Genomic DNA, 13,444 nt, shown 5'->3' with positions numbered 1-13,444 from the left:
TTATATGGCAGATTTCGGAGGGTCATTTCCAACATCTCATTTCAGGCACATCCGCTATTTAATTTAGTTATTTACTAAGCACTCAGCACATAGTCAAAGTATTTTCATGTAACCACAGAAAATTTGGGGCCAGACTTCTGTAGACAATACTGCAAACATTTCTGAACAAGTGCTACCTGACTACCACGCTTGTAGTAGCATTCCTGTGACACTCAAGAAAGACTTTATCATATCTGTGCAGTACGTGTTTTAAGCAGCTTACCAGAGCCACTAGCCTAAAAGCATCCTTAGACATGGCAAAAAACATCGCTGATTTTACAGTTCATGTACTTAAATGCAAGAATTGCATAAATGATTTACACCCTTTTTAATACTGTAGCAACCATTTGATTTACCACATCTTTAGATCAGCACTCCAGAACTTCTCCCTCCTAGGTCTGCAAGGGTCCTTGAAACACTTGGCCACTGAGTATCTATCCTGTGTAAGTTTTCTCTACGGCTTCTTGATATGAACTTTCCATATTTAATAAATTTCCAAGCTTGCAGAATTCCCATCACAGTGCTTCTAAGTGAAGCACTCGGAAGCAGGTATCTGTAAGATATTAGCAAAGCATCAAGATTTAAGAACTGAATTACTCCTTTAATCTGTTTCAAAATAAATAATCCTACTTCAGAGGCCAGCTATGCTATGGTGTATGCTCAAAAACTCTGCATAGTTGAGGAACAGAAAGAGTAGTCCAGAAGCACTGTGAAAATGATTTCATTCACAAAAAAAAAATGCTTAGGAAATCCATTAATTTTTTGGGGGTAATAATTTCAGAAAAGATGCATATGATCTCATCATTAGGTCAGACATAAGGAAGAAGTTCTTTACTGTCAGTGTGCTGAGGCACTGGAACAGGTTGCCCAAAGAAGTGGTAAAAGCTCCATCCCTGGCAGTGTTCAAGGGCAGGTTGAACAGAGACTTGGGTGATATGTGAGGTGTCCCTGCCCATAGCAGGGGGTTGGAACTAGATGATCTTAAGATCCTTTCCTTCTATCCATTCTGTGATTCTATGATCTGCTCTCTGTTTCATTCTGTGTTTAGGAGAGAAAAATATCCGCTGCAATTCTAGACTCTTTCCTCTACCAATAAAGAACAGAATAGCCTAGAGTTTGGTTTATGTGTCAGTTCCCCAAAAATATTCATAACAATAATTCATATTATTAACCTGAAAAACTATATAACTACAGATACCCAACTTTGGAAATAACTTCTTACCAATGAGAGCATTTGAAAGTGTTCTGATTAACAGCATTTTGTATGAATAAGATATTTTTAATAGTGGTTTTAATTGATTATTGATACTTAACTAAAGATGTCTGCAGGGAAAACATGTATGAATAATTATATGATGTGTTCAAAAAAGATCAGTCATATGTTTCCACTGTGCAGTTTATTCAGTTTCAAATTAGAAAAAATTATGAAGTATTTGACAATTCACATGCATAAACTTAAACATTTTAGCCCCGAAAAGTATTGATTTCTTTCAGTCTTGTATTAAGGCATTCAGGAGTTTCACCTAGACAGACAAATATCTGGATTAAAAAAAAACAAAACAAAACAATAAAAAAAACAAAATAGACAAGCTATAACTCAGTTTTACTTCTGTTAACAAAGACAACCACGGTGAGTCCTGGTAATACACAGTTGTATTCTTTATCTTTTCAGTTGTGTGTAGCTGATAGGAGTCAAAGTGATTGGGAGTTATCCTCAGGAAAAAGTTTCTTCAACAGTGTCTTGATTTGGAGTGTTGAATAAGCCATTGTAGTGTTATGTCTGCCAGGACAGATAAAATAAAATGAAAAACTCAACAGCCTGTTTGCAGAATGTAAAAGGACAACAGAACACCAGCAGGTTAATACAAACAAACAAAACCCCAGAAACCACAGGTTCTCATTTATACCTCATTAAAAATTCAGTACTGAAAGCTCCAGGTAAGGGATTTTTAATCTTGTTGTTTGTTTTTAAATTATGTGCATTTTGTATTCTTGGAATACGATGACTGACATCAAGTTCCCTAACCTACAGATGAAGAACTGTTGGAAAAGCAAAGATTTAAAATTACCATAAAATGAATGGTAAAAGCCAGACTAGAACGAAATGCAGTGTGGGAACAAAGGCAGAAATACACAGAAGTGAAGGACAAACATCTGAAAAAGCACTGAGAAGCCATTTAGGCAGGTTGTAGGAGTCCAAGGTCTCTGAAAGACATGCAACACTGGACTCAAATTCGATAGCTGAAATGGGTAACCCTCCTGATACAATGTAATGCATTGGGCTGAAAATGGCAGCAGTTCACAAGCTGATTCATGAGCTTAGATGCTTTTGCCTCAAGGCAGTAACATCTGTCATGGAGGTAGGAAGAATGTCAGGGGGAAGCAACAGCTCTAGCCCCAAATTTAAATTTGTTGCCACATCTGTCCTAAATTCCAGACAGCATTCCATGAATATTCTGGCAAACCAGTTTAGGCACCAACACTGCAGAGAGAAGCATCCTGCAGAATCTAAACCAAAGCTAATAAATATATACTCATCTTCATACAGTTTCTGTCTCTCAGGACACAGTAACTGGCAGCCTTACACCTACACTTCCTGATGAGACCCATCAGCCTGCAATTCGCACTATCACCTCTTTCAACTGCAACAACATCAATCAAAAATGCAGCAGACGACAGCTGCCAGTCTTTTTAACAGCCTAATAGTTTCATCACTAATAAGCTAAATACATTTTCATTCTAGTTTTTCACTATAAATGATATTTTTCAGTCCTTTGATCTCCCTAGGTTTTTGCCCAACCTCTTTTCAGTTTCTCAAGGTCTTTCTTAAAAGACAGCACACAAGTGCTCCAGTAATGCCCACACAGTTCCAATCACATGCAATGCATATAGTCTGATCCCATCTGTTAGTTCTTTGGGCAAATACTCAGGAACCAGGTTAGCCTTTCTAGGCACAATGTTATGTGGAAAGATACTTGAGTGATTCTCCATTAGGATTTGAGTCGTCTTCATCACCAGTCCCAGGACTTCCCCACAAGTGATCAACATCCCTCTGCATTAGAAATCATTCTTTTCACTATTTTCCCATTTTCAAATTTTAGCATGCATTTTTTTGCATGCTTTTCTCCTCTAGACCACCCATATGAATGAACGAGGATCAAAAGGTATTCTCTCCAGGATCCCTTCAGAAATTAAGCTGGTTTTACCAGCTTCTAGTCATAATAGAACTCTTGAGATCCTCCACTGCAGCCTTGCCAATTCGATGAAGATCAAGCACTGCATTTCTAAATCTCAACCACCTTTGCTGCCCTTCACTTATCCTGACTTCAGGATACACTCTTTGAGTCTCCAACAGGACAAAAGCACTAGCTCCTCAGTTTGAGGAACACTGCCATACAGACACATGCATGTAAGACCTGCTTGCAAAGTAAAACCATACATGGAGCAAAACCGCTAACAAAATTTTTTAGGTATCAGCTAAGAATTGGAAGGCCTTCATATCCAGTTACTATTTTGTGAGGGACTCAAATACTTTGGGGTTTAGATGTGCTTTTCCAAGGCTCCTGTCAAATTAATTTCTTAACTTCTCATGGAACTAAATAGTTCTACAAGTGACTTTAACACGTAATTTATGTCAAAACAGATACAACTGCATGCAATATTTGCAACAAAATCTTACAAAGTAAAGAGAGATTTTCAGTTATACAGTGGAGCTAGATATTTAAATCTCATTAACATTTTAACATCTGAACCAAAGTACAAAATATACACTAATGATACTGTAAAAAAAACTAAGCTTACCAATGTTATCCTTCTCTTTACAGGAAATAGAATAGCAGCAGATTTCTCTGTCTTGAATCGCTGAAAGGTTTCTACAGAAACAGAAACAAAATAAGTGGTACTGCAACTCCACAAAATCTGACAACAGAAATTTCCATTAAATTACATGCTTCCTGCTTTTTACTCAGTAGGTTCAAATCTATCCTCAGATATTAAACTTTTAAAATATGCTACTGCTCACAAAACCCCCACATCTCTTTAACTTAGCGCTCATCTTCTACTCTTTTCCCTTTGAATACAGTGTTTTTATCTCTAATAACTCTTCATCAAGCAACAGTACTCAAATGAGATGGAGAGTGGAGCCACCAAAAAGATTTTGAGTTTTGAGATCACACAAGAGACTCTAATAAAGAGCTAGTGATCTCCCTGAATTCCAGGAGAGCAGATCTGGCCTCTTCAGGAATCTGCTTGGAAGAGTCCCATGGGATAAGGTCCTGTAGCAAAGAAGGGCTCAAGAAAGCTGGTTAATATTCAGAAATAATCTCCAAACTCAGAAGCAGCCCATCCTAGCAAGTCCAGAAAAAAACAGCCAGGAGGTGTAAGTGGATGAACAATTTGCTCCTGGCAAAACCCTGTTACAAAAAGGACACATACAGAAGGTGGAAGCAGAGACAGGCAACCTAGGAAGAACACAGAAACGTTGTCCAAGCATGCGTAGACACAGTTAGGACAGCCAAAGCCCAACTGACATTGGAGGAATGTCAAAGGCAACAAGAACAACTTCTATAAAGTACATAAGCAACAAATGAAAGGAGAAAATATGGGCCCACTGCCCAAAGAGACAGGCAACCTGCTTACACAGGACACAGAAGATGCAGAAGTGCTGAATGCTGCTTTTGCTAGCAAGATTAGCCTTCAAGAGTCAGATGCTCCAGAGGACCAGGGGGAAAGTCTGGAGCAAGGAAGTTGTACTCTTGACAGAAAATTAGGTCAGGAAATACACAGCAAATCGGACATAGAGAATTACATGGGCCCTGGTGGGATACATCTAGAAGGAATGAGGGAGCTGGCTGATGTCACTGTGAGGCCACTCCTGATAACCTCATAACTGGGAGAGATGCCTGAAGAGTAGAGAAAAGCAAACTGCACTCTCGTCTTCAGAAAGAGCAGAAAGGAGGACCCAGGGAACTACATGACAGTCCGCCCCACCTTGATCTCTGGGAAGGTGATGGAGTAACTAATCCTGGAAACCTTTCCAGGCATGTGACAGATAAGGTGGTGATCAAGAGTAGTCAGTATGGATTCACAAAGGGGATATCATGCTTAGCCAATTTGATAACCTTCCACAATACATTCTACAGCTTGGTAGATGAGGGGAGAGCAGTGTCTGGGAAGCAGCTTTGCAGGAAGCAGCCTGGGTGGACACCAAGGTGAACATGACCCAGCAATGTGGCAAAAATGGCTAATGGTATCCTGGGTTGCATCAGGAGGAGTGCTGCCAGCTGGCCAAGGGAGGTGATCCTTCCCTTCTGCTTAGCTCTGGTAAGGTTATAATTGAGTGCGGCATTCAGTTCTGAGCTACCCAGTACAAGATGGGTGTGAAGCTACTGGAGAGAGTCCTGTGAAGGGCCACTAAAACCATTAAAGCAGTGAAGCATCAGGAAAGGCTGAGAGAACTGGGACTCCAGCCTGGAGAAGAAAATGCTGAGGAAGGGATCTTATTAATATGTACAAATATCTGAAAGAAGGCTGCAAAGAAGATGGAGCCCAGTGACAGGGTCAGAGGCAAAGCCCCCTCTGAACATAAATAAATACTTTTTACCTCTGAGGGTGACCAAGCACTAGCACAGGCTGCCCACAGAGATTGTAAAATCTCCATGCTTTAAGATACTCAAAAGCTGTCTGTACACAGTCCAGAGCAATCAACTCTAGATGGCTCTGCTTGAGCAGGTGGGTGGACAAGGAGGTCCTTCCAACCTTAGCCATTATGTTTCCTAAGTCCCAGTTTAATTGCTTAGCCTTTGGATCACAGAATTACAGAATGGTTTAGGTTGGAAGGGACCTTAAAGATCATCTTGTTCCAAATTCCCTGCCATCAGCAGAGACATGTTCCACTAGACCAGGTTACTCAAAACCCCATCCAGTCTGGCCTTGAACACTGCCAGGCATACAGCAGCCACAGCTTCTCTGGGTGACCTGTGCCAGCGTCTCACTACCCTTGCAGAACTTCTTCCTAGTATCCAATTTAAATCTCCCCTCTTTCAGTTTAAAGACATCACCCCCTGTCCTATCACTACATGCCCTTGTAAAAAGTCCCTCTCCAGATTTCTGACAGGCCTCCCCAGCCTTCTATACTGAAACTTCACCGCCTACTGATTAAAATTCTGTGATTTGAGATGCAGAACCCTATTCTGCAAAATTAGTGCTATATTGGCCATTTTTACAAAATTGTGTATTTCCTTTACAATTACCCTTGCAACACATCAATTTAAGTTAGTTTCAGTAATCCATAAGTATATACTTTGGATATGTGCCAAAAATATTTGAATTGCTTAAATTTACAGACAGTAATTTGAAATGGCTATGTTTTAATGCCATATGAGCATTACTGAGCAATGTACTCTGAAAACTGTAAGTAAGCCTAATGCTATGTATAGCAGATGTATCTTCAGTGATGGGAAAACAGGATTATCTGAAACAACTTTATACAAGTGAAAAAATAATCAAGAGAGGTTCAAATCTACTGCAGTCAGTTATCAGCCTAGATTGCTATTTCAGTTGCCAGCAGAGCTTGAAATATCTGAGAATGTAAAAAGGAATCTGTTATAGCTGGTTATTGCCATACACTACTAGCGATTTTCTCTTACATATCAAATTTCAGTGTTGCAGCTTTTTACAGCTACTTACAATTTCTCAATTAACTGCTTTTCATCCAGTGCACCTGGGAGGTCTCTTTTATTTCCAAGGACTAACACCTGAAAGAAATCATTCATAGGCATGTTAAAGTCAAGAGCAATAAAAGTTTATTTTCATCTTTAACCATTTGTTCGCATTATTTTGGATCTTGCATCTAAGTAGTTCTGCAACAGCACACATATTCAAAATGACTAATGACTGTGGAAACATCATGAAAATCCTGCTCCTCATACAGGTCAGATACTGTATGCACACCCTCTGGATCCAATTATTTCTGGCTGTATCAGTACCAGAAGTCTCCTCTGGAAGTGAATCTCCTTTCTGAACGGCACTATGGGATGGTGTCAGATTGAATGCAACTAAACCTTGCGGAGAGCATGCCCTGGGTGCACTCAAGCCACCAACAGACATTCAATTCACAAGATGAGACTAATGTTAATCAAAAGTAGGACCCCAGCAATAGAGGCTGGGTCCTTGAGACCCAGACAGCATTCTCTCTAGAGAATCTTAACACTGACGTACTAAACAGTCAGGCAACCAAACCCTGTATCATCAAAGCACCAGCAATATGACTGATTACTTGCTCTCCACTTTGAGCATCCATGGTAGAAATCAGAAAGGCACCCATTTCGAATTAAGTCTGAAAAATGCAGAAAAATTACTGAACAGGTGTTGGAACTTAAGAGTTGCTACAAAATGCTTAAGGCTTCAAGTATAAATTAATGTTAGATAAATGGGTTGAGCACACTAAGATAAAGTAAGCAATGGAAGGCTTTCCTAATTATGATTGCATTATTGTTTTCTAGATATGTTACAATTTTGAGTCAAGACTGTCCCACTATTTTCCATTAATCTGGAACACATTAAAACTCATTACTTGCAGACTCAGATTAATAAAGCTACTTTAAAATCTATAATGCTAAAGCCTGCATACAATAAATTGGAGGAAGTTCAATACTAGTTACTACCTGTGAAATAGAAGTAAGTAAAAAACACATTACTGCATCTTGGAAATTACTGTGCTGGTCAGCCTGGGCAATTGGAATGTGATATTATGACATATAAAAGGAAAGGAACTTAATTAAATACTTCTGAAGATATGAAAGACCTATCATTTCAGGAAGGAAAAGTGAGAAATAAAACAGGATGTGAAGACAGCACAAAGGACAATGTCACTCACCATAAATAGCATGACTATAGACTTCTGCAGGATATATTCAATATACACTTAGCATATAGAAACACAACAGTAATAGCAAGCCTTATAAAAATTATGGAGAGTCACCTGAAAAATTCACAATGATTTCATGTTGGCTGTCTGTCTACTCATTCTCAGTTGACTTTGATCACATGCGCTGGCCAAATGTCGCCATATTTCCTTACAAAAAAGGGGGCCAAGTGGCAGCCATCAAGTTGTACCTTCCTCCTGATTTGTGCTTACTATTGTTTTCCTTCTTATAATCAAAGGTACAAACACTTGATTGGTGATATCAGCAAAGATCAGTGCTAACCTGATGGATTCCTTCTAGTCTAAACTGGCAGATTATATTTAATTAACCAGCTAGTTCCCAACTTCATAGTTCCTCACTAGAAGTTCAGCAGAATATACTATTCTTTGACACTTCCAGCTGGAGAACAGATGTATATTTGCATTTTTTTCCACATGGTTTGGAAAACTAAATAGTCAAGAAAAAGTTGAGACACCTAAAAAGTCAAACTCCTCCACAGTTTCTGGAAGCAGATGACATTATTTAATGCATATGCCAACCTTCAGAAAGACCAATCTCATATGCCTTAAGATACTGCCAGAAATATATCTGGGTCACTGGTTCAAACACAGCCAACAAGGGGACTGACTGGAAGTAATTACTGTCCGATAATGCCACATATGAAAATGATTTTTTTTTCCAAATCCATTCAGACCTTTAGACACGAAAACGTACAACCACACTCCAGCACTGATGGCTCAGATGGCTGAAAAAATATCACAATCATTTTTGTAACAGCACTCAATACATCAAGGCTGCATCATACTTACGGTAGTATTTTTAAGAGTCTAGAGGAACCAATTCATGAAGATTTAGGCTACACTGTCTACATTCAGGTAAGAATAATAATCAAAACACTTACGGGAATTCCATGCAATTGTGGTTTATCTATCAAACTGTGTAGCTCATTCTTTGAAGCTTCTACTTTTTCTAAGTCTGCTGCATCCACCATGTAACTGCAATGGGAATATAATTATTTATGATATTGACCATTCCTTGTAAAAAGTTGCATTAAAAAATTTTTAATTTGACAAGTATGGTTGCATTGACAATAGCATTAGGACAGTCCTCAGTTGTATAAGGCCTGGATTTATTAAGACACAAAGATACAGAATCAAATACAGGCCATGGGAAAAAAATGACCTGGAACATGCTATTACTTATGCATCTGGGTTGCTGGATGTGTAAAACATGCTACTTTTATCATGCTGGGTCTTCCTATGCGATAGAGATGAACAAAAAGAAAAGCATACCTATATAAATAATATACATTTTGTATAGGCATACAGAAGAAAACTTACACAACTGCATTGACTCCTCTGCAGTAACGCTCCCACATACTTCGAAACCTTGGCTGCCCTCCAATGTCCCATACCTGGAAAAGGTAAGAACACCTCAACCCCACAATGCTTTTAACTACACAGTAGTAACAGCAGAACTCTTACATGCAGCATGCAGATTGCATTGACAAAGCCTAGATGAAGGCAGTTTTCCAAGCGACCTTCCTCAAGAGACTGGTCTTCTCAGCCCCTTCCAGACAGTGGAGTGGGACAGGCACACTCACAGGGCAAGTCAGTCCTGTGACAATAGCAGCTCCAAATATCCATATAGAGAATGTTGCCCTTCCCACTCCAAGAAAAGTCTTCCTCAGATACCAAAGTGAATTATTGCAAATACACAGTTTAAAACGCAGAAAGAATAGTACTATTGTATGAAAACAGTTATGAAGTTGCATTTTTATGGATTTAGGGAGACCTATAAAATATTAAGTAAATAAAGATATTAAGTAAATAAAGATATTAAAGATATCAAACAAATAAAGAGCTGGTCAGAGAGCAGATTAAATCCACAGAAAGGATAATATACTCTAGGGTGCTCCGATACCTCCACAGATCTCAATTTGCTCATCAAATGTGCTTTAAAAGACATGGATTAACTGACCAAAACCAGAAAGGAAACAGTAGTATAGGGTAGGTTCTGAAAAATTAATCAGTGAATCTTAAAGCCCAAATTCTGCTTGGGATTTTATAAAGCTCCAATCCTGCAATACTTAAGCATGCTATTAGTATCCAGCAATCCTACTGAATTCTTTATGGTTAAAAGGCTAACACATTATTTATCTGTACAGGAGTTACTTATTCTCCTTTGCTTGCAGAAAATCAGGAATTTGGGTGGATGACTGTAATCTTGTTTCAAAACTATTGCCAAGATCACAATACCAGGGAAAGGATTTAAACTATGCAGGCACGGGCTACGTGATGATGTAGACAGTTGTGTAACTAGTGGCACACCTATCAAAATAGTGATGAACACTCAAAAATAGAAGGAACTGAATTGTTCATATATTAAGGATAAAGATAAGTAATCATTTCCTATTTTAATAAGATTTAGCTAGGAAAACATTATGTACTGTATAGCAGATCTAGGAGGCATATCCACTACAGTACAAACTAAATTTGGAAGTAACATACACAAAAGCAAAATTTTCTTAAGAGTTGTTTCCATATTTCTACTTTATAAATCCAAACATATTAAACCTGCAGTGACAACAAAGACTTGCACAAAGACTTAACAGATTCTTGGGATAAGGCCTTTTTCAGCTAAAATTGTGGACTGTATTTTTAATTCCACAATTCATAAATCATATTTAGGTATTAATTTCTCTATCATTTTCAACACCTTATGTTTGTATTTTGGAAAGAAGTATTTCCCAGTTCACCATTAAAATAATTTCCTGACTGATCTTACTGTTCCTTCTGGCATAAAATTAGTATGTCACTTAAATGAAGACTGCCTCTGTTCCCCTTTATAAGATCAAGAATTTTACATATGAAAGAGGTTTGAGTGAACTTTTGACAGTGTACTTCTGACCATGAACTGGGTATCAAATTCTATCTGCACTGACATTTAAAGTGCTATTTTAAAAGTATTAATAAAATAAACCTTTTATTTTAAAAACTTGAGTACACAGTTCTGTATGATAGTTAGATGACAAACCTCACACCAACACTATACCAATAACTCATCAGGACCTTGAAACTATCAGTACCATCTGCTGCACATCTGGCTCTCTGGAAAAAGAAACTAAATTATTTTCTTGGTAGATTAGAGAAGAAAGAAAGGGAAGGAGGACAGGGAAAGCCAGTAGTAAGATGAGATTCTTGGAGACTGATGACAAGATGATGTAGCCTGGACCAATCACAACATAAATACTACAAGACAGAGAAATACTGGTTTTGGCCTTGTTTGATGATATACTGTAATTATACTACATTAAGTTGCACTGCAGAACAAGCTACCTCAAAACAATGGAAAGGTAAATCATTTCCAGTCAGTTTCCCTAAAAAGGCTTACAGCTATTCATTATAGTACAACATAGAGGACACCACATTGACCAGGTGTTTTTAACAGTGCCTGGGAACCCAGTTTACCTTAATATCTTAAATGACAATAATCTGAAATAGGGAAAAATTAAATGCATGAAATAAATTTTAAACAATTTTCACCCCTTTATTACAATTGCATAACCAGTGACAGAGTTGACTAATTTATTCAAAACACAAATCTCTGCCAAAAATAATTTCCACTGTACATCACAGAACAGACAGAGCTGTAAGAATACTAGTGGCATCCAGGACAGAAGGGGGAATCCTTAATGTTAAAGCTTGCGTAAGCCTTTCATGTTTTGTAAATCACCATTTTTGTATCTCAGTATTTAATACACAGGTAAAAAGTATATTCTGGGTGTGAACTGGGAAAGGCAAGTGACTACACCTTAACAGTAGAATAAGCAGCTATAAAAAGAAGTTTATTTTGTCTGGGTGTTTTTTAAAAGAGACATGACTTCAGATTTCTTCTACGGCTTTCACTGGTCCCTCGGCAAAAAGTTTTTTATAATGTTTAAGAGGCAATTTTATCCCTAGAAGACCAGGTGACTTTAAGAATCAGAAAATACCTACAGAATGACCAAACTAAAGACAGAAAAAGCTTCCTTAATACCCAGCCCCACTGCCTCACAGGAGACTAAGATCTCAAGTTGTTGTTTAGGCTCAGCCTCAAAGGCATACATCTCATTTCTACTGCATTTTGTAAGCCATTATTGTTCCTGTCTATTCCTATGAAGTAGTAGTTCTAATTGTGCTTGCAGGTCTACACTATCATAAAATAATGCAATGTTTTAATTTTTAAACTAGATTAATCACCATACTTTGGAATCATCATTTACCTTAGCACTTATACATACTTGTCAAATTGAATTCTTCTAAAACAGGAATCTCTCTGGATATGTCTCTGCTTCAATTTCTTTCTGTGGCTAGAAGGCTCCTTCTTCAGACCACACCTACCAAGTACACTGAGGAGCAAATCCTTTTCCTTTGTACAGAGCTGTATCATGACAGTTGAGCAAAAATACTGTTGGGGAATAGGTTCAAAGGTTTTTGAAGGCTTTCGGTTACAGGGAGGCTCATTAACAGTCTATTTGTGTTTCTGTTAATCAGCTTATATTGTGGGAAGGCTTGTTGGTTAATCAGACAGTTTCAGGAAAAATTAGTTTCTAGATGTCAGTTTACATGGCTTTTTTCAGACATGCTGGGTAGGTATTTCTCGTAGACAGAGACATGTACAATGACATGTCTGTATCTCAATGTCACTGCATGGGTTCAGTACCCAGAATCTCACGGCAATCAGTGAAGCCTAGACAGCCATTCAGCTGACCAGACGCAACATCTTCGTTAGGATGACAAAATTATGCTCTAGGCTTGACAGTACTGACTAGAGCTCCTCTGACTACTGCTAAAGGAGCTTAACCCTCACTGCAGATGTACAGCTGTTTACATTCAGACACCTTAATTTACAAGATGAATCCAGTACTACAAATACCTGGAACTCAGAAATGTATCTTTCTGCTTGGAAGTATTCAGAAAATATCAGCCATAAAACATAACCTGAACAAAGAAGTGAGGAAATTCTAATGATTGTATCTGTCTTACCTTGCCTACTAGGTGACGCATTCCTGCAAAGCACCCACTGCTCTCCACTGAGTTCAGATAATCTGGCTCAGGCTGGCTTTCTCCTCTTTCATCTGGCTAAGTTCCAGGGAGACAAATCTGAACAGTCATCTATACTAGACTAGGGTCTTCAATCAGTAATGTTCAGCTTCCCTATCTAATAAAGGGAAAAAATAAAAAACTAAACCAAATAACCTTAAATTTTTTAATAAATTGTCTTGTGGATCGTAACTCCAGAGCCTTACTACGAGTACCAGCCATGTAACCTATTACAGAAGCCAGAATACCTTACTACCTTAGAATACTTGCTATACACCTACTATCCTGTATTTCAGAAATGCCTTTACAGTTGCTCTTAAAGCTGAAAAAAAAAAAAAAAGCCACATGGTTACATTTTCTGTGGGCAATTGTTCCCAGAATACTGTGTTCTTTGAA

General features: G+C 38.2%; 1 protein-coding gene across 2 annotated transcripts in view; it reads right to left on the bottom strand.

Annotated features, from left to right (window-relative positions):
- Nucleotides 1-1,417: 1,417 nt before the first annotated feature.
- LOC101871905 (ADP-ribosylation factor-like protein 8B) overlaps nt 1,418-13,444 on the bottom strand; it is a 55,193-nt gene continuing 43,166 nt past the window's right edge. For both annotated transcript variants that reach the window (XM_031046278.2, XM_034062795.1), the window contains 5 exons: nt 9,305-9,378; nt 8,866-8,959; nt 6,727-6,794; nt 3,841-3,911; nt 1,418-1,819 (listed from right to left, as the gene is read on the bottom strand). In XM_031046278.2, the coding sequence (XP_030902138.1) occupies nt 1,770-1,819; nt 3,841-3,911; nt 6,727-6,794; nt 8,866-8,959; nt 9,305-9,378 (357 nt within the window). In that variant the 3' untranslated portion in view covers nt 1,418-1,769. The remainder of the gene's footprint in view (nt 1,820-3,840; nt 3,912-6,726; nt 6,795-8,865; nt 8,960-9,304; nt 9,379-13,444) is intronic.

Source organism: Melopsittacus undulatus, chromosome 5 (assembly GCF_012275295.1).
Source record: "Melopsittacus undulatus isolate bMelUnd1 chromosome 5, bMelUnd1.mat.Z, whole genome shotgun sequence".
Classification (NCBI taxonomy): Eukaryota; Metazoa; Chordata; class Aves; order Psittaciformes; family Psittaculidae; genus Melopsittacus; species Melopsittacus undulatus.
This window is presented reverse-complemented; position numbering and strand designations above follow the sequence as displayed.